General features: G+C 34.8%; 1 protein-coding gene across 1 annotated transcript in view; it reads left to right on the top strand.

The window, feature by feature from the left end:
* CENPE (centromere protein E) overlaps positions 1-24,935 on the top strand; it is a 94,053-nt gene that overhangs the window by 35,880 nt on the left and 33,238 nt on the right. Inside the window, exons 25-42 of the mRNA XM_025384835.1 lie at positions 196-354; positions 5,348-5,551; positions 7,141-7,299; positions 9,109-9,399; positions 9,518-9,673; positions 10,886-11,176; positions 12,430-12,708; positions 12,857-13,015; positions 13,190-13,474; positions 13,905-14,192; positions 14,767-14,925; positions 16,226-16,384; positions 17,030-17,320; positions 17,740-17,898; positions 18,074-18,364; positions 19,721-19,816; positions 21,792-22,010; positions 24,282-24,479. Of these exons, the coding sequence (XP_025240620.1) occupies positions 196-354; positions 5,348-5,551; positions 7,141-7,299; positions 9,109-9,399; positions 9,518-9,673; positions 10,886-11,176; positions 12,430-12,708; positions 12,857-13,015; positions 13,190-13,474; positions 13,905-14,192; positions 14,767-14,925; positions 16,226-16,384; positions 17,030-17,320; positions 17,740-17,898; positions 18,074-18,364; positions 19,721-19,816; positions 21,792-22,010; positions 24,282-24,479 (3,843 nt within the window). The remainder of the gene's footprint in view (positions 1-195; positions 355-5,347; positions 5,552-7,140; positions 7,300-9,108; positions 9,400-9,517; positions 9,674-10,885; positions 11,177-12,429; positions 12,709-12,856; positions 13,016-13,189; positions 13,475-13,904; positions 14,193-14,766; positions 14,926-16,225; positions 16,385-17,029; positions 17,321-17,739; positions 17,899-18,073; positions 18,365-19,720; positions 19,817-21,791; positions 22,011-24,281; positions 24,480-24,935) is intronic.

Genomic DNA, 24,935 nt, shown 5'->3' with positions numbered 1-24,935 from the left:
ATTATTATTATTTTTTTTTTTTTTTTTTTTTTTTGTGAGACGGAGTCTCGCTCTGTCGCCCGGGCTGGAGTGCAGTGGCCGGATCTCAGCTCACTGCAAGCTCCGCGCCATCATTTATTATTTATGATTATGTAGTTATAAAATAATTTTGTTTCATATTCTAATGGAAATTGTTTTTATATTTCTCTAACCAAGAACATAGATACTCAAGAACAATTACGAAATGCTCTTGAATCTTTGAAACAACATCAAGAAACAATTAATACACTAAAATTGAAAATTTCTGAGGAAGTTTCCAGGAATTTGCATATGGAGGAAAGTACAGGAGAAACTAAAGATGAATTTCAGCAGAAGGTAAAGGGTGTTTATTTTCAAAGTTTTCATATACTTGTATATATACACTTTAACCTCAAATACTTAAACATAATATTCTCAATTTTATTTGTTATTCACAATGGTAATAACTAACAATTTGACAAACTTATCCAATTAGAAAAGGAAAGGGCCCAAAAAAGTGTTAGTCCAAATTTTGCATAGCTGATACTTATTTTATGTCAGATTTTCTATACTAAACTTGCTTAGAGTTTACAATTCAGTCCATTGCAGGGGGGACTGCCTTATAATGTTATACCAGGGTTTCATTCATTAATAGCATTCTTTTCTACTTGTCTAAAACACCTCTAAGGTATATTGGTAACAGTAATTTTTAAATAATATATCATTTTTATTATAGTTCATATTATTTTATCCAGAGTATTTACTGCTAGAATTTTAAAATATTCTTCAGTAGGAGACTGGTGAAATAATCTTTTGTAAATCTATAGCTTGGAATAGTATATAGTAGTATATATCTTTTAAATTGGTAGTGAAATACACATAATATAAAATTTACCACCTTAACCATTTTAAGTATATACTTCACTAGTGTAAAGTTCATTCACATTGTGATAACACCAATTTCCAGAATTCTTTTCATCTTGCAAAAACCAAAACTATACCCACTGGGCAACAACTCCCCATTTTCCTTCCCCACAGACCCTGGCTACCACCATTTTACTTTTCTGTCTTTATGAATTTGACTACTCTGAGTACCTCATGTAAGTGGACTCATGCAGTATTCCACTTAAAAAAAGTATTGTCTTTTTGTAACTGACCTATCTCATTTTGCATAACGTCTTCATCCATGTTGTAGCATGTGTTAGAATTCCCTTCCTTTTTATGGGTAAATTTCCATTATATGTATATGCTACATTTTGCTTATCTATGCATCCATCATGGATACTTGGGTTGCTTCTACCCATTATTGACTATTGTGAATAATGCTCCTATGAACATAGGTGAACAAATACCTCTTCAAAACCCTGCTTTCAATTATTTTGGATATGTATATATCCAGAAGTGGAATTGCTAGGTTATATGGTAATTCTATTTCTAATTTTTTGAGAAAGCACCATAGTGTTTTCCATAACAGGTGTACCATTTTACTTCCCACCAAAAGGACATAAATATTCTGGTTTATATGCACCTTTGCCAACACACTATTTTCTGTTTTTTTTGATAGTAGCCATCCTAATGGATGTGAGGCAGTATCTCATCATGGTTTTGAGTTGCATTTTCCTAATGATTAGTGATGTCGATTGTCTTCGTGTGCTTTTTGGCCATTTGTTTATCTTCCTTGCAGAAATGTCTGTTTAAGTCTTTTGCCCGTTTTTGTGTTGGGTTGTTTGATTTTTGTCGTTGGGTTGTAGGAGTTCCTTATACTTCTGAAGAAGTTATATGCAATATATCAGTTATATGCAATATTGCAGAAATTTTCTCCCGTTCCTTAGGTTGTCTTTTCACTCTGTTGATTGTATCCTTTGATATACAGAAGTTTTTAATTTCAATGTAGTCAAGTTTATTTATTTTTACTCTTGTTGCCTGTGTTTTGGTGTCATATCCAAGATATCATTGCCAAGACCTTTCTCATGAATCTATTCCCCTATGTTTTTTTGTAAGAGTTTTGTGATTTTCGCTCTTATGTTTAGGCCTGTAATACATTTTGCATTTATTTGTATATATAGTGTAAGGTCAGGGCACAACTTCGTTCTTTTGTGTGTGGCTATTGTTTTCCCAACACCATTTTTTGAAAAGATCATCCTGTCCCCATTGAGTAGTCTTGGCATCCTTGTTGAAGATAGTGGACCATATACACGAGCGTTAATTTCTAGGCTTTCTATTCTGTTCCAGTGGTTTATGTGTCTGTCTTTATGATAGCACCACACTGTTTTGATTATTGTAGCTTTATAAGTTTTGTAATCAGGAAGTATAAGACCTTCAACTTCATTCTTCTTTTTCAAGATTCTTTTCTCTATTTGGGATCCTTTAAGATTCTATATGAATCTTAGGATAGATTTTTCTAATTCTGCAAAAGATGCCATTGGGATTTTGATAGGGATTACATTAAATCTGTAGATTGTGCGGTAGTATTGATGTCTTAAAAATATTGTCTTCTAACCCATGAATGTGGGATGTCTTTCCGTTTGTGTCTTCTTTAATTTCTTCTCAGCAACATTTACAGTTTTCAGCAGATAAGTCTTTCACCTCCTTGGTTAAGTTTATTCTTAGTATTTTATTCTTTTTTGATGCTATTATATGTAAAATTGTCTTAATTTCTTCTTTGGATTGTTCATTGTTAGTGTACAGAAATGCAACTGATGTTTGTACGGTCATGCATTTTTAACAGAATACATTATTAAATAAAAGCAAATACATATTTCAAAGTAATTCAGTAAGATCCAATTGATATAAAAAAATCTCTGTACATTTATATATTACTTCTATAAAATGAGCTGCATTTTCCCCCATTTACTCCGGGGCAAAATACTGCCTTGGAAAAAGGAACTTTTTTTTTATTTCCATCTCCTTATGCTTTAGTTCTTCTCTCTCACTTGTTCTGTATCTTATGTTCTCAGCATATTTATAATTTGGAATAACCATAGGCCAAAGGCATTTGACCTCAATTTGAAATTTACCCCCAGCACCAATGGCTCATGCCTGTAACCCTAGCACTTTCAGAGGCCAAGGTGGGCAGATTGCTTGATTCCAGGAGTTCAAGACCAGCCTAGGCAATATAGTGAAACCCTGTCTCTACAAAAAAAACACAAAAATTAGCCAGGCCTGGTAGCAACACTCCTGTAGTCTCAGCCACTCAGGAGGCTGAGGTAGGAGAATCTCCTGAACCCAGGAAGATTGAGGCTGCAGTGAGCCCAGATCACTCCACAGCACTCCAGCGTGGGCAACAGAGTGAGACCCTGTCTAAAAAAAAAGAAAGAAAGAAATAATAACTTCCACTTTTATGATGGGAAGGTTTTTTTAGTAGACTTTTGACAATATATGGCAATTAATAACTGTTTTTTAAAAATCTAAAATGCAATTATAGAGAAAATAGAAGATGAAGGGAAGAGTAGAGTTATACTCACTGGGAACAGCTAAGATCCTGTGTTTCCAAGTTTATGCTGGAATCATTTATCCATGTTGATAAAAGGATGTAACTGGGGCTTTTCTGAGGCCATTCTGTTCATCAGGGATCCTAAAGTCTGGGACAGAAGGCTGAGATCAGTTTGGTCTTGTATCGTGCTCATGCTGGAATCTGGCCTGGGAATAAGAGTGGAAATGGGGAATTTCAAGTGCTCCCCTGTTCATCTGGGCACCAGAGAGCTGCACTAGCAGGTCTATCATGAATCTCCTTGGAATGCTCATTTTCAATCCTACTTGATGTGTCTGTTTCTGGAAATGCAGTATCTTCAATGTATCTCAACAAAAATATTTTATGATTAGTAAACTTATATAAAGGACATTTTTTTTCCTTTTTCACATGTTCTAACAATTTTTTATTTAGATCTATTAGATTTTATTACTGTGATAGTCGAAGTACCTTCTAGGCTGAGTTCAGATTTGAAATAAACCTTGATTATCATTACAGAACATTTTGTCTCAATCTGCTTTGTATTTGAAAGATATGAGATTCTGAATTATAGTATCTAACAGACCACTTCCAAAAGACTATGTGTTCCCCACCTTAATTTCTCTTGTAGTTAGCTCTGTGTTCACCATTATCAGAAGCTCATGCACATTACCAACGATAAGGGGGTTGCTAAATAAAGTATGGTTTATGTCTAGAGAATTAAGCAGCTACTAAAAATTATTTGTAGGTTACATAACAGCATGTGAAAATACATATGATCTAAGTGGAAAAGATAAAAACTAAAAAGAATCACATATATAAATTAATTATAATAGCTATGTTTAAAAAAAAAAAAAAAAAACACTTTTAATGGCAAAAACTCCAGAAGTAAATTTACCAGAATTCTAATAGTTTGTTATGTGAAGTTGGTGACAATGGATGATTTTTATCCTTTATTTTTCTCTTGTTTTCTAATGTGATTATAAATTATTATAAAAACTTTTAAATACCTGTGTAGGCAATATGGAGCTGACTGTTTGCTGAACTAGAGTAATGTTATATAATAATACCCTAAATTTATACCAGCAGTAGTAATTTCAGTCTCTGTCTCCCTTTACCAATGAGTTCATGCATTAGGTTACCTTTGGTCATGACTTATTTATGGATAAATGAATTTATATAACGTATTTTTCTTAAGCAGTATATAAAATATACATACATTAAGAAAAGATGAATTTCGCCCTGATGAAATAGGTCTCTATCAAAATTATTTAGCCCTCTACATATAATAAAACTCCAGCCTTTTGTAAGTAGTACTGCCTCTGAAAATAAAGATTTGCAGGGAGTGGGAGACGGAATGATTCCCAGCTTTTACGAGGAAATATAGATAAAGCAATAGAGTTCAAGATTGTTTACTCCTTTAGTAGTAAATAAACAAACTGCTACTCGAATGAAACTTGGAAAATATTTATGGAAGATATGTACAAACTAAAGTCAGATATCCTTTGTGTATTAATGTCATTATTTTGAAGTAAGTAAAGATGCGAATCATGTTAACCTATCATACATGAAGACAATTATTAATATTTATAGTTGTCCATATTGTTCTGATTAGTGAACAGACATAAGAGCACAAACTTGGAGCCAGACCACTTGGATTCAAAACCTGGCTAAGCCTCTGAGTGACCTTGGCAAGTGACTTTACCTCTCTCGAGTTCAGTTTCCTCATCTGTCAAATGAGGATTACAGTAATACCTGCCTCATAAAGTTACAGTCAAGATTAAATGTGTTAAGATATGAGAATAGTACCTGGCACATAAGAGATGTGTTGGCTATTTTTATTATTTTTAAAGTTGTTGTTAACTACTTAAGAGATTCTTCTGTAATGTGTTTATGTTTTAGATGGTTGGCATAGATAAAAAACAGGATTTGGAAGCTAAAAATACCCAAACACTAACTGCAGATGTTAAGGATGATGAGATAATTGAGCAACAGAGGAAGATATTTTCTTTAATACAGGAGAAGAATGAACTCCAACAAGTGTTAGAGAGTGTTATAGCAGAAAAGGAACAATTGAAGACTGACCTAAAGGAAAATATTGAAATGGTAGGATTTAGCACTGTATACTTGGCAATACCTTTTTGTCTTCTTTGTTTCAGATTTTTATCAACTTTATTGAGGTATAATTTATATGCAATAAAATTATATGCAATAAATGTATCTGATGGAAGTGTATGGTCTGACAACTTTTAACAAATGTCTCTACCCATTTTCTCTTCACCCCAGTCAAGATAGAAGACGTTCCGTCACCCCCAGAAAGTTTCCTCACACCCCTGTCACAGGCGCTCATCACCTCCTCCCCACCAGATTATCAGTCATGATATGTTCACCTTAAATCATTTGTCTCTTCTAAAGCTTTATACAAATAGAATCATACAGTGTGTCATCTGTTATGTTTGACTTTCTACACTCCCTTTTACTGCCAAGGAATAGTTCATTGCATTAATACACCGTAATTTTTTTATTCTTTTTCCTATTGATGGAAATTTGGGTTATGTTCAGTATTTGGCTATTTTGAATAAAACTGCTATAAACATTCTTGTACAACTCTTTTTATTTACATATCTTTATTTATATAAGGTAAATATCTAAATGGAATTGCTGTGTCATAGGGAAGAATATGTTTAACCTGATGAGAATTTGCTAGACTGATTTCCAAAGTAATTATATCATTTTACATTGCCATTAGCAAATTAAGAGAATTCTGGTGGCTCAAACATCCTTCTTCATCAACACTTCATATTTATTGGTGCTTTTAATTTTAGCAGTTCTAATGGGTGTGTAGATTGTTATTTTAATTTGCCTTTCCCTGATGACTAAAGATGTTGAACATTTTTTCTTGTGTTTATAGACCATTGTGTATCTTTTATTTTTTGCTGTCATAATTTTTAAATTTTATTTTTAATTGTTTGTTGTTGATGTCTGCCAATATTTTCACACTTTAGTTTTTCTATGTTTAGGGGTGATATAATGTGTATTGGTTGAAATAAATACTTGGAGAAGTTCACTGTGGATCATAGTAGAATGTGACCATTTGTATTGTTTTAATTTTGTAAGTTTTGGGGATGTCTGCTTTGTCAAAAGAGCAGAATGTAAATAAACATGCTAACAAACAATGGTATTTTCTTCTCAGTCTCTGGCTTGTTATGTTTTTGTGGTCTTGATACCTGAGAATATCACTGTGTGAGCCTAATAACTAGGATCAGCCCAAGTCATGCTAGCAGAGGGTGGCTACCATTTTGAGCTTGCTGGCAGTTATCAGTGCTAAAACTGAAGCCATCCCAGTATTTGAAAAAACCATAGCTATAGTCTTATTATTACTCAGTGATAGCTCAGAAAAAGTCTCTTTTGGCTTAAAGGCAGAAATGAGCTAAGCTCTCATGATAAAATGTTTAATCCAATTCTAATTCTCATGGTAGGAATGTAAATTGAGCAGTAAAGAAACAGTATAAAAAGCAGATTCTTGGCATCTTGTACTATTAAATTAAGGACTTCTCTTTTTTGAAATTTGTCTTTTCCTATATAGTTTTCCCTGATTTCTTCATTTGCAGACCAAGGGAAATGCTGATATTTTACCTGATTTCATAAATGTTAGCTAATATTTAACTTTAATCTCAACTTGTTTTTCTTTCTAGACCATTGAAAACCAGGAAGAATTAAGAATTCTTGGAGATGAACTTAAAAAGCAGCAAGAGATAGTTGCACAAGAAAAGAACCATACCATAAAGAAAGAAGAAGAGCTTTCTAGGACCTGTGACAGACTGGCAGAAGTTGAAGAAAAACTAAAGGAAAAGGTGAATTTTTAAAATTATTTCCCTGGCCATTTTTCCTAACTAAACTTTTTTTTGCTAATTTTTATTTCTGTAGACCTAAATCCAGAAATAGCACATACCTCCCAAATGAACATATTTCAATGCTAGCATTTTGGACGGTTTCAACTTACACTGAGATCTAAACTAACATACCTTGTGAGGATTATATTATTCTAGAGTCTTTAGGTGAGAGAGGGCTTTGTATCATTTAAACAAATCATATGATGTATTCATTCATCAAATATTTGCTGAGCACTGTCATGGGCCAGGCACTGTTCTGGGCACTTGAGATATATTAGTCAACAAAACAAAGATTCTTTCCTTGCAGAGATCATTAGCCATTCTCTGAAATGTAAGATTTATCACTGTTACCATCTCTTAGATGTTTGCAGTCTCCCAAATCATTTCTTATATAGAAGTTAGGCGTTACTGGGATATTTGTGTAAGAGCTAAGACCCCTGTAACAGCTGTAGTTCCCAAGAGATTCTAAAATGCACCCACAGAAATCTTTCTATACAAGCTAAGGGCAGTGCCACTTGCATAATAGATAATATACTGTGGTTCTATTATTATTCTGTGGAATATTTTTTCCTTTTTCTTTCCTTTTTTTTTGAAACAGGGTCTCACTCTGTCAGCCAGGCTGGAGTGCAGTGGCATGATCACAGCTCACTGTAGCCTCAACCCCCCTGGGTTCAGGCAGTCCTCCCACTTCAGCCTCCCAAGTAGCTGGGACTAAATTAGCTGTGCCACAACACCCAGCTAATTTTTGTATTTTTGGTAGAAACGAGGTCTCACTATGTTGCCCAGGCTGGTCTCGAATTCCTGGGCTCAAGCAGTCCTCCTGCCTCAGCCTCCCAAAGTGCTAGGATTACAGGTGTGAACCATCATGACCAGCCTGTTTTTTTTCCTGAATGTGTGTTTTCTTTTAATTCTGATCCCTTTCACTATCTCACCTAACTAAATTTAGTAAGACCTTATGTCTATGTCATACTCCTATAAAAAAGGTAAAATCAGCCTATGAAGGTTAATGTCTCGGTATTTTGGGGAGCCACCCATAAGCATCTCATTGGAAGTGAAAATAAATTCTCCAAAAGTTTTTAAGAGGATGAGGAATTACAGTTATTTGGTAGCTGTATTTGTATATTTAATTAGTGTCTTTGCTTTTTTACTTTATCTCATCTTCCCCTTATCTCTTTAATCAGTTTATTTTATCTGCTTAATCAGCCTGTATCAATTTCCTAGGGCTGCCATAGCAAATTGCTGTAAACTTGATGGCTTACAATAGAGACATATTCTGTCACAGTTCTGAGTCCTAGAAGTCCAAATTTGAAGTGTCAGCAATACCATATTCCCTCTGAAGGCTCTGAGGAAGAATCATTCCTTGCTTCTTCCTAGCTTCCAGTGTCTCCCAGCTACCCTTCGCATTCCTTGGCTTGTAACTGTTTCACATGACCTCCTTCTCTGTGCCTCTCTATGTGCTTTTATGTCTCTTATAAATACACTCTTTAGAATCAAGACCTACACCAGTAGGATCATATCTCAATCCTAATCCAATTGCATTTGCAAAGACTCTGTTTCCAAATAAATTCACATTCTGAGGTTCCTAGGAAACATGAATTTTGGGTGGGACAATATTCAATCCACTACAGACATTTATGCCTGTGAGTTTTGTTTACTTTTAATGCTACTTGTCTATTTATATGGTGATAGGAGGCAGGGCTGTTAATGATTTTATGTAAGAATTTTGAGAATATAGATAAAATGGTAATTATAAAAATTGTGCATTTTAAGAGCCAGCAACTCCAAGAAAAACAGCAACAACTTCTTAATGTACAAGAAGAGATGAGTGAGATGCAGAAAAAGATTAATGAAATGGAGAATTTAAAGAATGAATTAAAGAACAAAGAATTGACATTGGAACATAGGGAAACAGAGAGACTTGGGTTGGCTCAGAAACTTAATGAAAATTATGAGGAAATGAAATCTATAACCAAAGAAAGAAAAGTTCTAAAGGAATTACAGGAGTCATTTGAAACAGAGAGAGACCAACTTAGAGGATATATAAGAGAAATTGAAGCTACAGTAAGTTATACCCTTTTCCTTCATCTATTAAGTGTTTCTTTCAAAATCTGAGCCACTTGGAAAGAGGAGAGCAATGTTGGAATAATGTTACAATATTCTTTAAATTTCACTTGGCAAGGGCCTACAAACAAAAGAAGAACTAAAAATTGCTCACATTCACCTAAAAGAACACCAAGAAACTATTGATGAACTAAGAAGAAGTGTATCTGAGAAGACAGCTCAAATAATAAATATTCAGGACTTAGAAAAATCCTATACCAAATTACAAGAAGAGGTAAGTCTTTTATTCCTTTCATCCTTTGTCACTTCTTCCTTCCTTTCTGCTTTGAGGGAAAAATAAGCAGTAAGAAGTGGCTAGGATGTGGTTTGTTAATTGCATGGGTATTTGCTGAGTGTCTAATGTGGCAGGCATACTCCTGGGATACAGAAATACAATGAGAACAAGGTGGACAAAACCCCTAAAATCCCTCCGATCCATTTGTAGTGAAAGAAGGCTGATAAATAAGCACTCAAATGAACGAGAAAACATCAAATAGTGGTAAATGCTATGGAGAAAGTGAAACATTGGGATAACAGGGCCAACCTATATTACGTCTACTCCATGCCAGACATTGAGATTGTGGATATAAATAAGACATTGGTCTTTCACCCCATTATAAGCTAGAAAAAAATCCCTTAATTCCAATATGGTAAATGCAGAAATGTGCAAAATTACATGGTACCACTAATTTATCATGGAAAGAGAAATCAATCTATACACATAGAAAAATTAAGACATAGCATTGGAGCCCATCTGAAAAATGGAAATCATACACTTATTGAGATATAGGTTGCTCAACTATGGTTTTTCTCTTATAGCATTTGGAAACTAGTGGAGAAATAAGAAGTATGCAACAGACTGCTAGTAAAGTATAAGGATTGGTTCACTTTGGGTCTGAGCTAGAAAGAAGGAAAATTATGACAGAATATGACTACCAGAAAAGTGACGAATAGCTTTAGCAGGAATTCAGGGAAAATGAGTAATGAGGAGTTTGTGATCCAAGGTAGGCCTTAGGGTTCAAAATGACTTTCCTTACCGTGAAAAGTATCCTGATCTTTTCCCTTTAAACATTTATAATAGCCAGCCGGATGCGGTGGCTCACACCTGTAATCCCAGCACTTTGGGAGGCCAAGGTAGGCAGATCACCTGAAGTCAGGAGTTTGAGACCAGCCTGGCCAACATGGTGAAACCCCGTCTCTACTAAAAATGCAAAAATTAGCCAGGCATAGTAGCACACACCTGTAATCCCAGCTACTCAGGAGACGGAGACAGGAGAATTTCTTGAACACAGGAGGCGGAGGTTGCAGTGAGCTGAGATCGCGCCACTGCACTCCCACCTGGGCAACAGAGTGAGACGCCATCTAAAAAAAAAATATATATATATATATATATATATATGATAATAATCTGCAGATAGTAACCTTGGTATTTTATGAATGTCCTAAGATCCCAGTGCTTAATGAGGAACGGGAGTTACTTCCTAATGTGAAAGAAGTCAGTGAGACTCAGGAAACAGTGAATGAACTGGAGTTATTAAAAGAACAGTCCACAATCAAGGACTCAACAACACTGGCAAGCATAGAAATGGAAAGGCTCAAGTTGAATGAAAAATTTCAAGAAAGTCAGGAAGAGATAAAATCTCTAACCAAGGAAAGAGACAACCTTAAAATGATAAAAGAAGCCCTTGAAGTTAAACATGACCAGCTGAAAGAACACATTAGAGAAACTTTGGCTAAAGTAAGTTTTGTATTTTCCTCTCATTTTAATAAGTGTCTTATAAGAATCAAGGCTTGTTTTGTGTTATAGTTATAATGTTTGTTTTATAATTGTGTTACCAGTTTTTTAATTTCTCTTAATCATGAAATGACTAGAATAGAACAATTAAAAATTGCTTATAAATACCAACAACCTATTGAAACAGAGATGTTTCAGAGAAAAGAACTGTTTTCTTAAATATTAAAAAAAAAATTTAGAAAAAAAATTCTAAATTACAAGAAAGGGTGAAACCAAATATGAGATTGTTTTATTTTCTTCTTTAAACCTGTTCCTTTAATGTTTCTTAAGGCACTACTGTCTTTTCTCATTGTTTTAGTCAGAAATCTGGGAGGTATCCCTATTAATATCTCCTCCTCTCTGCTTATTTTATAATCCAGTTTCCAAATCTTGTTGATTTTAGTGTGTGTTTTAAAAATCATCCTGCTTTTCTCTCTACACTGCCACCACCCTAATCCAACTCAACATCATTTCTTTCCCTGGGTATCTGCAGTAGCCTCCTAACTTGTCTTCCCATACTCATTCTTACACTTCTCTAATCCACTTTCTACGCTGGGCCTAAATGATCCTTTCTTACATTATTTTAATACCTTATTGCTACTTTTTAAATAAAGACCAGGATTCTCTATGTGGCCTATGAGGCCCAAGGTGCAGATCTTACCGGTCTTATTTCAATTTACTCTTCTTCCTATTCTTTGTTCTCCAACCACACTCATGTATTGCTCTTCCTCAGCTCATGGCTTTCAGATTCTCAAGTCTCTCTACCTGCAGTACTTCCATACTCCTTTTAGCCTAACTAATGCTCTCATCCTTCAGATCTCAGTTAAAGCTTTCTCTCCTCTAGGAAGCCCTTTCTAATCATTCACAATAGATTATATTTGACACTTGAGCCCTAGGAGAAGTCAACATCTCTGTTTGGTAAGATTCGACATCATATCTATCTTTGTCCTTAAAGTATAAGTGTCAAAAAGAGAGAGATCCTGTAAGTCTCATCATTTTATCTCCAGCCTCAAATAAGATGCTGACAACACAGTGAGACCTCAATTTTTAAAAGGCGTTAAATGCCTGAGTAATGGAAGAGTGGGAGAATGGAGAGATTGCTCTGTAAATGAGACATTGAATCCTGCCTTAATTGTTTTAGAAAGCATCCTGATTTATTTTCCCCTAAAACACAATATCTCTGGATATCAACTATACTGTTTTATGATTCTCTTAAGATCCAAGAGTCTCAAAGCAAACAAGAACAGTCCTTAAATATGAAAGAAAAAGACAATGAGACTACTAAAATTCTGAGTGAGATGGAGGAATTCAAACCCAAAGATTCAGCACTACTAAGGATAGAAATAGAAATGCTCAGATTGTCCAAAAGACTTCAAGAAAGTCATGATGAAATGAAATCTGTAGCTAAGGAGAAAGATGACCTACAGAGGCTGCAAGAAGTTCTTCAGTCTGAAAGTGACCAGCTCAAAGAAAATATAAAAGAAATTGCAGCTAAAGTAGGTTTCATCTTTTCACCATGTTATTAAAAAATATTTTGTAACCAAATATTTGTATAAACCCTAAATATTTGGAAAAGGGAGTTGATTACAGCATCATAGTTATAATGTTTCTGTAAATTTATTGGAATTTCCTCTAATAATAAAGCACCTGGAAACTGAAGAGGAACTTAAAGTTGTTCATTGTTGCCTGAAAGAACAAAAGGAAACTATTGATGAGTTAAGAGTGAATATTTCAGAGAAGGAAACTGAAATATCAGCCATTCAAAAAGAATTAGAAGCAATCAATGATAAATTACAGAACAAGGTAAATTGGGGATGAAGAAACAGTGGGAGGAAAATGGGTGGGGGTGGAGTAGCTAACTGGATTATGAAGACTGCTGTTTAGCATACTTAATTGTTTTGGAAGACAACCTTTTTCCCCGTGTGTGTGTGTTTACATTTTTTTTTACTATTAACTTATTTTATAATTATGTTTAAGATCCAGGAGATTTATAAGAAAGAGGGACAACTTAATATAAAACGAATTAGTGAGACTCAGGAAAAAGTGAATGAACTGAAACAATTCAAGGAACATCTCAAAGCCAAGGATTCAACACTACAAAGTATAGAAAGTAAGATGCTCGAGTTGACTAGCAGACTTCAAGAAAGTCAAGAAGAAATACAAATTATGATTAAGGAAAAAGAGGAAATGAAAAGAGTACAGGAGGCCCTTCAGATAGAGAGAGACCAACTGCAAGAAAACACTAAAGAAATTATAGCTAAAGTAAGTTTCCATCTTACTTTTTTTGGATACAGAAGTAGTGTTAAGGTGATAATGATGGTGTTCTTGTGATGTTTTATTGATTTTCCTCTAATCATAAAGGGACTGGAAATAAAAGAGGAATCAAAAACTGCTTATATTCAACTTAGTACCAATAAACTGTTAGTAGACAGAATATTTCAGAGAAGACAGCTCAAGTAGCAAATATTCATTGGGATTTAGGAAATTCTGATGGTGAATTATAGGAAGAAGTGGGACTTGTTTTGTTAAATTGGAAAATGACATCTAATTATTGTTACTCATATCCCTTATGAAAGAAAGCAGTATATACTTTAGATTACAATGTAAAAATGATTGCCTTATTTTAGGGACAATTCTTCCTTTTCCTAAAAAAATTCTGCCTATGTTGTAACTTACTTTATAACTTTCTCAGATGCAAGAATCTCAAGAAAAAGAATATCAATTTCTTAAGATGACAGCTGTCAATGAGACTCAGGAAAAAATGTGTGAAATAGAACACTTGAAGGAGCAATTTGAGACCCAGAAGTTAAACCTGGAAAACATAGAAACGGAGAATATAAGGTTGACTCAGATACTACATGAAAACCTTGAAGAAATGAGATCTGTAACAAAAGAAAGAGATGACCTTAGGAGTGTGGAGGAGACACTCAAAGTAGAGAGAGACCAGCTCAAGGAAAACCTTAGAGAAACTATAACTAGAGTGAGTTACCATCTCTCTATTCCTCTAGTAACTATGGCATTGTGTCCTAAGAGAAAAATCTGTCATAGGGTTGGTGGGAGTATAAAATTGGTCCAATATTGAGGAAAGTTGGTGGTGATATATTTGGTAATACCTTCCAATTTTTTCAAAAGGTTTATTCATTGATCCACAAGTCAAATTGTAACTATCCTCCACACATTTGCACAACTGTATAAAGATATTTGTAGGATATTCTTTGCAACAAGTTGTATTAATGAAATAACACAAACAAAAACAGGGAAAATTCTAACCATCCATTGGTAGGGGACTGGTTAAATAAGTGCAGCACATTCACATCATGGAATACTATGCCACAAATAAAGAATGTGGTAGAGCTGTAGTGCTGATTTGAAGTGTGAAGTGTCCTGTTAGGGAATAGAAGTTCAGGAGTAATGTATGTAGAATGTATTGACATCTAAAAGTAGCTTAGAAGGTGGAAGATTTTTTACCTCCTGCCTTATACCTTTCTATACCGTGTGAATGGTATTATTCTCAATGTATTATTTTTATTATTTTTATTTTTCTATTAATAAAGGACCTAGAAAAACAAGAGGAGCTAAAAATTGTTCACATGCATCTGAAGGAGCACCAAGAAACTATTGATGAACTCAGAGGGATTGTTTCAGAGAAAACAAATGAAATATCAAATATGCAAAAGGACTTAGAAAACTCAAATGCTGCCTTAAAAGCACAGGTATTTTTTTTTTAAGTTATTTCAGTTACTGAGAGTTTGAATCAAATCTTTTTGTGTAATGAAACAAGATATGAAGTGCCCTAAAATTGAAGGCAAGTGAAGACTTACTTGCCTACTCATTTTAGAAACTATCATTGATCTTTTTGTGTCTGCTGATATCCTGACTTATTGTGTGATTATCTCAAGATAAAAGAACTTCAGAAGAAAGAACATTTTTTTTGTTTGTTTTTTGAGACAAAGTCTCTCTGTGTCGCCTGGAGTGCAGGAGCATGATCTCGGATTCAAGCGATTCTCCTGCCTCAGCCTCCCAAGTAGCTAGGATTACAGATGCATGTCATCAAACCCAGCTAATTTTTGTATTTTTAGTAGAGACAGGATTTCACCGTGTTGGCCAGGATGGTCTCGATCTCCTGACCTCATGATCCACCTGCCTCGGCCTCCCAAAGTGCTGGGATTGCAGGCATGAGCCACCAGGCCCGGCCTCAACTTCTTAAAGTAAAAAATTATCTTAGGGAAATTATGTATCAAACAGGTCAGTTAAAGAAGCGACTAGAGGCTTGGAATGTAACTCTGGAAAGTGTAGAAATGGAGAAATTAAGATTGACTCAGAAGCTTCATGAAAACCTTAAGGATGTAAGATCTGTTACTAAGGAAAATGATGGCCTAAGAAGAGTAGAAGAAACCTTTAAAATTGAGCGAGACCAAGTTAGGGAAGGTCTTAGGGAAATAGAACCTAAAATAAGCTCATTCCTCTCTCTAGCAATTCAATGTATTGTCTTCTTACAGCAATGAACCGTTCTTTGAACCAAGTATGACTGTTGGCAAGAATAAAATGATATAGCCTTTTAATTTGGTACTGTTCTTGAAAATGTTCAAGTCTGCAATTAGCATTTTCTTTATGGACTTTAGCCTACATATGTACTGTTAAAGGACTGTGTGTGTGTGTATATACAAACACAACATATACATATACCACAGGTTATTTATTATAGTGATTTTAAAATTAAAAATGTGAAACAATCTAAATGTTCCTCGGAAGGAAACAGTAAATATAAACAGTATGTCAAAATACTATGCAACACTTAAAAAAAGTAATATATGTGTAATGTGTTTGCCTCTGAAAAGCGGAAGTCGAGTGTAAAGAGATGAGGACGGGGAAGAGAAAGCCTGTAACTTAAAAACAACAGCAAAGATATAGAGTAATGCTGTTATTATTTTTACTAAGAAAATACATCACTTTATTTTTAAAAACCTAATATTAAGATATGTCACTGTTTTTAAAATTTCTCTAATGATAAAGGATCTGAAAAAACAAGAGGAACTAAGAATTGCTCACATGCATCTGAAAGAGCACCAGGAAACTATTGACAAACTCAGAGGAATTGTTTCTGAGAAGACAGATAAAATATCAAATATGCAAAAAGATTTAGAAAATTCAAATGCTAAATTACAAGAAAAGGTATTTTTGTGGGGGGATTGTTTGATTGGATATCTGATTTGTCTGTGCCTAAAATTGTTGGGGATATAAAATGGTTCAACCACATTGGAAGACACGTTGGCAGTATTTACTAATGCTGGATGTAACCTGTCTGAGGCCCACATTTCCACTTACTGGGTAGGTACCTCAGAGAAAAGAGTACATACATACTTCTATAAAAAGACACAAGAATGTTCATAGCAGCCTTATTCAAACTAGCAAAAAACTGAAAACTCAAATGTTCATCAGCAGGAAACTGGATACATACATTTTGATATATAAGTTCAAAAGCAGGCAAAACTGAACCAGGATGATAAAGGTCAGAATAGTGGCTGTCTCTAGGAAGGGGCATGCAGAAACTTTATGAAGTGCTGGAAATATTCTCTGTTTTAATCTGGGTTGTAGTTTCATAGATTTATTCCTGTGTCAAGAATAAATTAAGTTATACATTGAAGATTAGCATGCTTTATATATGTTATACCTCAAAAGAAAGTAAAATTCTATGTGGAATTGTGCAGGATATCAGTGAGAGTAACAGGGGTAGACAGTTGTCTTAATCAATTTAGAAACTATTATTTATCTGTCCCTAAAAAGCCACCTAACATATTATTTTATGATTATCTTAAGATTCAAGAACTTAAGGCAAATGAACATCAACTTTTTAAGTTAAAAAAAGATGTCAATGAGACACAGAAAAAAGTGTCCGAAATGGAGCAACTAAAGAAACAAATAAAAGACCAAAGCTTAACTCTGAGTAAGATAGAAACGGAGAACTTAAATTTGGCTCAGAAACTTCACGAAAACCTTGAAGAAATGAAATCTGTAATGAAAGAAAGAGATAATCTAAGAAGAGTAGAGGAAACACTCAAACTGGAGAGAGACCAACTCATGGAAAGCCTACAAGAAACCAAAGCTAGAGTGAGTTGTGTTCTCTCTTTACCCTACCATTATATTCACATATTTGGGCAAAAATACAGTCTTCACTGCAGCACTGTGTGTGGTGACCAAAACCTAGAAGTAATCTAACTGTCCACCAATAAGGCACCATCCGTATAATGGATAACTAAGCATAAGAATGGAAAACTAAGCATAAGAATGATGTACTCTTTATGTGATACTGATTTAGAAAGATGTCCAAGTGGTGTGAAAGGAGAAGGCTATGGAGGAGGCTACCAGCAGGAAATTTTACTTTACTGTTCTAATTTGGGAGGTTGTATAATGCTTGTTTTTAACTGTGAGTGTATAGTTTTTAAGATTTTGTTTAAAATCATTAATTATTAAGTAAAGGTAATGTGCTTTTATGTCATTACATTTCTTGATTTCTTCTAACAATAAAGGATCTGGAAATACAACAGGAACTAAAAACTGCTCATATGCTATCAAAAGAACACAAGGAAACTATTGATAAACTTAGAGAAAAAATTTTAGAAAAGACAACTCAAATTTCAAACATTCAAAAGGATTTAGATAAATCAAAAGATGAATTACAGAAAAAGGTATGTGTTGTTTTGTTCTTCTTTTGGAAGTAACTTTGTCCAAATTATTCGTGAAATTAAAAAGATATAGATACAGATATGTAGATATACATGTGCGTATAGAACACAAGTAGACACTATTTTCCTTCCTTGAAGAAACTGCTTACATTCTAACTTGTTTTACAATTATCTCAAGATCCAAGAACTTCGGAAAAAAGAACTTCATCTGCTTAGAATGAAAGAAGATGTCAATATGAGTCATAAAAAAATTAATGAGATGGAACAGTTGAAGAAGCAATTTGAGGCCCAAAACTTATCTATGCAAAATGTGAGAATGGATAACTTCCAGTTGACTAAGAAACTTCATGAAAGCCTTGAAGAAATTAGAATTGTAGCTAAAGAAAGAGATGAGCTAAGGAGGATAAAAGAATCTCTCAAAATAGAAAGGGACCAATTCGTAGCAACCTTAAGGGAAATGATAGCTAGAGTGAGTTCAGAATCTTCTGCTGTGTAGTAACTATTAATAAGAATTAAGCTTTTTTGAAAAGAATTACAATGTTTTTATTTCTCTTTCTGGAAATTTCTATGAACAGTAAAGGATAGTGGGAAATGGTTACTATAATTTTCACACAATAGAAGACAGTTTTAAAAGAAGCAAAAATATTTTCAGAAAATAACATTTAATTCTTTATTTTTATAAAGTGTGTTAAAGCAGACTATTTCCCTTAATATAACATTTTAAAGTTTTTTTTTAAATCAAGAGATAGCATTATTCTAAATGGAGAAATATTTGAAGGATTAGATTTGTAAGAGAGCAAATATTCCCATTTCTCTACCTATACATGCTGGAGTTCTAGAGTTGGGCTCTTATTGGTGAAGTTAAAAGGAAAAAAAGGCAAGATAAATATAAAAATTAAGTTCCTCTGGTATGATTATTTTTAGATATTCGGAATTATATATCTTAAAATATCTAATTAAATCCTCTTTTTAAAAGTAACAAAGTTCAGACAAATAAGATGATTAAAATCTGTACAAATATTTTTTATTCTCATTTCTTTATATGGGCCTTAACTAAGTTTATAAAGAGATTTAATTGATTCAACAAATATTCTTCTAGGTACTTTAGTGAACAAAATAAATAAGTGGGAGAAAATGTTTTTGTTTCACTTTATACTTTTTAATCAGAAATGCAAAATGTACACAGAATGTGAACTTTTCCAAGAGGCTGGGAAGAATATATGACTAGGGTTTGAAACACAATAGACAGTACAGGTGATTTTAAGTATAGTTGATTGGTGGCAATAAGGTGCTTTAGGATAAAAGTAAGTGCCCCTGTTAAAACTACAAGTGAATAATGCAGAGATTTGGAAGAGTAGGAATCTGAAATTAAAATCTAATTTGTTTGTTTTCCTGGTTATTTGTTCGTTTATTTATTTATGTATTTATTTTTATAGAGACAGGGTCTCACTATGTATCCCAGGCTGGTTTTGGGCTCCTGAACTCAAGTGATCCTCCTGCCTCGGCCTCCCAGAGTGCTAGGATTACAGGCGTGAGCTACCATGCCTGGCCCGAAAACCTAATTTGTAGCTGTGAAAACAAATCCTGTCTCCAAAAATTATATGGTTTTTCTACTTTTTTCCCAATGAGTTGAGGTCACTCCCTATAAAACTTACTGGTACTATTATTTATTTTCTGATCATTTTAACATTGCTTTTGAGTTACAAGTGTAACACTTAATTCCATTATTAAAATGTCGTGTAATTTAAGTGTCCAGTTAGACATTATATGTGAATATAGTCATGACAAAAGCCCTGTTTATTTTATTTTCTTTTTACCAAAGCAGGACCAACAGAACCACCAAGTAAAACCTGAAAAAAGGTTAAGTAATGGACAACAGCACCTTACAGAAAGCCTGAGAGAAAAGTGCTCTAGAATAAAAGTAAGTACCTCCTGTTAAAACGACAAATCATTATTGGTTCCCTTCCAAAGGCTTACTGAAACCTAAAGTGGAATTGAAGGAACCTCTGGAATGAATAGATAGTGCTCAGTATTTTTCTAAACATTGTAACCTAGTACAGGTGTGTATGTGTAATGCACACATACACGAACAACAATGGGAGCTTGTGAATTTAAGTCCTCACCAGAAGAGTAATAATAGAGCAAATACCTGAACGAGGTAAAGGGTCAGGCCATACAGATGTCTGAAAAGACCCTTATAGGCAAAGGGAACAGCGAGTACAAAGTTCCTGAGGCAGAAGACTCCGTGGTGGTTCAAGGAACATCGAAAAGGGGCAAGCTGCTAACAAATGAGTTCAGAGAGTTATCAGGGAAGAGGCAAGCTGTGGGACACGAAAAAAGACTTTGAGTTTTATTAAGTGAGATGGAGATCCACTGGTGAATTTTTACCGCAAGAGAAACATAATCTGACTTACATTTTAAAGGGATGACTCTTAATTGTTATATTGAAAATAGAGTGGAAGCAGGAAGACCATTATAAAGACTAATTTCAGTCACCCAGGCAGAGATCATCCTGGCCTGTCCCGAGAGGGAGCAATAGAGGTAGTGAGAAGTGTTGAGATTCTGAATATACATTGAAGGGAAAGCCAACAGGATTTGCAGTCACACCTGTTGGAATGCAAGATCTCTAAGGACATTTTTGTTTTGTTTATGACTGTATCATTTAGCACATTCCTGACATAAGTCAGTGTTCAATATGCTGCTGTATACCGTAGCTGATTCATCCTAAAACCAAAAACAGGAATCCCTTCTCCAACACTCCAGATTGATTAACATCTAGCTTTTCTTAAATTATTAAAAATAAAGGGCTCATTCTTGTGAGAACGCCCTTGTTTTATTGTTTAGCACCCTGAACTAAACATGTTAACCACTACATGATTACAGCAACTTGAATTTTACATGTTTCTCTCCCTGTGCTCTGACCAGTGTGTCACCTGCATAGCCTCAAGTCACTTGAGTTTATGGGCCCAGGTTTATTGCATGTCTACTGTGTGCCACGTACCATACTGGGTGTTTTACCTCATGATATAGGCTTTATTGCTCCATTCATAAACAAGGAAACTGTGGCTCAGAAAGGAAGGTTAGCAGTTGCCCAAGGTTACACAGCTAGTAAATTGGTAGAATCTCAGTTTTACACTAAGTCAGACTTGTATCTGACTTATTTCAAAACTTGGGTATAGAAACATTTTTATAAATATAATTTTGTCTCCTTCAAGCTAAATGACTGTGTCTGTTTTATAGATTACATAGATATATAGGTATAGATCAAATATTTTAGTTGACCCCAGAAAACTTTGTGGTAATTACTGTGGTCTTCCTGTTGTGAAAATGGCTCAGTGACTTCCCCAGTCAAGAAGTGGCACAGCTGGAACCTGAACTCTACATCTGATAAAGGGACAGAAAACAGACTGTAGGAAGATAGTAGGATTGTGTGAAGTGTCTATACCAAGCTGACAAATAGGTGGTTTGATTCTTAATCACTTGTTTTATCTGCTAACTCCGACTGCCTACTGTAAACAAACCAGCACTCAACCATGAACTACAATACATACTTAATTGAATTTACTCAAATTTCTCATCAGACTTTGTCAATGTTGATTCAAATCATGAATATTCAAAAAACTAAAAGAAAATGCATCAAAATGTTAAGAATGGTTGGTCCTGGCTTTCTTTGTTATATTTGCTTAAATTTTTTAAATTGCCATAATAATTATCTATTATTTCTGTAATCCAAAATGACAACAAGAGTTTCCTTTTGTTTTTAAATACAAAGATCTTTATTTCTGTCCTACAGAAAATGTTAAAGCGTGAGTTTTGCTACAATTCTAGAGTTGTAACTACTTATTGTTATATTAGAATGAATTGTTATAAATTGAGTGAATCCTCATTTCCTTTAGGAGCTTTTGAAGAGATACTCAGAGATGGATGATCATTATGAGTGCTTGAATAGATTGTCTCTTGACTTGGAGAAGGAAATTGAAATCCAAAAAGGGCTTTCAATGAGAGTTAAAGCAAACCTCTCACTTCCCTATTTACAAACTAAACACATTGAAAAACTTTTTACTGCAAACCAGAGATGTTCCATGGAATTCCACAGAATCATGAAGAAACTTAAGGTACCATCTTTTTTAGTAATATCCTTGTAAATATTGCTATAAATTTCAGTTATAAACATCAATGTATTTAAGTCCTGCTTCGGGTGCCGGCATATTTACTATTTAGTATTCTTACTACCAAATTAAAGATTATGTGAGTCTGAGCACAGTAATATGTAGGATAGTCAATACACCTATCACCTGGTCATTCAACAACACCTGAACTCTGCCTGTGGGCCTAGACATTATGTCAGGGTGCTCAGGAGGCAGATGAGAGTTAACGTCTCAAAGATCTCATGGTCTGGGGTGAGACAGACATATAAACAGGTATTAAGTGCAACGATAGAAGTGCATGCAAGTTATATGACGTACTAAATAAAGTTACAGAAGATGAACCTGTAGTGGAAGCCAGACTCAGTAACAAAGCTTGGAGTCCTTTTTGTAGATGGGGAATCATTAGACAGTTATTTTAAGTGGTGGTGGTAACAGGATCTGATTACCATTTAGGTACTAAACTAAAGAATAAAGAAGAAATGAGTTTGAAGGAGATAAGCCTAGTGGCAGAAAGCAATAAGAGGCAGTTACAGTGGTCCAGATGAGATTTTATATGTGACTGTACTACTAGGAAAGGTTTCATAGGGCAAGAGAGGACAAACAAGGTTAAAGAAATATTTAGCAGCTTAAAATAGCAGGTCTACATAATTGATAGTGGACGTAAGGCAGAGAAGTTTAGATGGAGTTCTTGGATTTGGGCTTAGTCAGGTTTGTGGATAGTGGTACCATTAACTAAGATTCAAAAATAGACAAACAAGGTAGATGAGGCAGGAGATTGTTTAATTTGAGATGTTTGGGGTCTGAAATACGTATGATGGAACATCCAAGAAGAGAAACCAAGTAGACATTTAGATGTGAGTTTGAGGTTTGGCAGGAGGAAAATAAGGACTAACATTTGAGACTGATCAGCATATAGGTGATAGATAATACATTTGTAAGATCCTCCAGAAAGCATATTGAAGAGTAAGAGCCTTAGGATAGAAACAGAACTCTGGAAAAGATAAATGTCTAAGAGTCAGTAGCAGAAAAGTGAGCAACACATGGGTTAAAGGTTGGAAAAGTCAAAGATACAGGAGAGAACCTAGCAAAAGTGCTGCTACCCAAATCAGTGGAGAAAAGTATGTCAGAGATCAAGTTATGAGTGGCAAATACTTCAGAGAGTCAGAATATGGACTGAAGATATTCTCTCAATGTGGTGATAATAGAACTCATTAGTGATCATTGTCAGAACAGTTTCAATTGAGTAGTTAAGGAAGAGACCAGATTATAACAGGTTAAGGAATGGTGGAAGTTGAGGAATAAGGAAGCTGTTATCTGCCCTACGTGAGTAGATTGCCCTTCAGGCCCTGGTAATTCTTCCACAAATCCTGGTAATCAGACATCTAGAATTATTCATGAAGTCCATGAGACATATGGCATTCAAATTATTGTCTCCTTGAAGCCAAATATCTAAATATGCTTGACAAGGAAGTCTTTTTTTTTTTTTTTTTTTTTTTTTTGAGATGGAGCCTTGCTGTGTTGCCCAGGCTGGAGTGTAGTGGTACGATCTCAGCTCACTGCAAGCCCTGCCTCCTGGGTTCACACCATTCTCCTGCCTCAGCCTCCCAAGTAGCTGGGACTGCAGGTGCCCACCACTTTTTGTATTTTTAGTAGAGACGGGGTTTCACCACATTAGCCAGGATGGTCTCCATCTCCTGACCTTGTGATTCACCCGCCTCGGCCTCCCGAAGTGCTGGGATTACAGGCATGAGCCACCGTGTCCGGCCAACAAGGAAGTCTTGAGACATGTAACATTATCTTCTTGGTTACCCAATCAGGGTTACCCAATCAGGGTTGGCAGGATAGGATGTTGAAAATGAGTCTCATGAGTTTAACTGGGAAACCCAGGTGATTGACAATGTAATTAGCCAAAAACGGGGCAATAGAAAAAGGAGGGCTTGTAGAAAAAGGGATCATGTTACATTTTAAACATGTTGAATTTGAAGTACTTGTAAGACATCCAAGAAGTATATGTAATAAGAAGTCAGAAATAAGGAAGTATAGGTCTGGGAGTTAGTTATTCTCCTAAGATACTAAGAGGAAAAAAATGGGGATAGAGAGAAGCTCTTTCCCTTTTCCTCACTTGTGAGAGGATATAGGTAAATAAGAGATGTCATCCTACCTCAGTCTCAAGGATTAAAACTTCCTGTAAATGTGACAAAATTTTCATTTTCCAATTTGTTTAATTTTTTCTGCAAGTATGTGTTAAGCTATGTTACAAAAATAAAAGAAGAACAACATGAGTCCATCAATAAATTTGAAATGGATTTTATTGATGAAGTGGAAAAGCAAAAGGAATTGCTAATTAAAATACAGCACCTTCAACAAGATTGTGATGTACCATCCAGAGAATTAAGGGATCTCAAATTGAACCAGAATATGGATCTACATATTGAGGTATAATTTATTTTAAATGGATTTAATTAGATTTTAAGCCTTTTTATCAAGTAGAAAGGTACTTTTTCATGTGCTTAAAGCTATTTTCATTTACCAGAAATTGAAAATAGGTTACAGAGTGATACCTGGCCAGACATAAAGACTGGCAAATAATGAACTAACCTCCCTTCAGACCTCCACAGATACAGGAAAACTTCTTACGTCTGTGCTGGGAGTCAGAAACCTCTTTATTGCAACAACTCCACATGGAATGTGTTACTTTTATTCATCTGTGTGAGGCTGGCATCCAGTTCCCAACATGTATGTAAGGTCTGCTAAATGTAGCAAAAAGCTACATTTAGAAACACTTCATGAAGCCAGCCCCAGTGGCATGCCTATAATTCCAGCCACTTAAGAGGCTCAGGCAGGAGGATCACTTGTCTCCAAGAATTCAAGACTAGCCTGGGCAACATAGTG

The sequence above is a fragment of the Theropithecus gelada genome, chromosome 5 (assembly GCF_003255815.1).
Source record: "Theropithecus gelada isolate Dixy chromosome 5, Tgel_1.0, whole genome shotgun sequence".
NCBI classification, from domain to species: domain Eukaryota; kingdom Metazoa; phylum Chordata; class Mammalia; order Primates; family Cercopithecidae; genus Theropithecus; species Theropithecus gelada.
The sequence above is the reverse complement of the archived record's forward strand: the minus strand, read 5'-3'. Positions and strand labels throughout refer to the sequence as shown.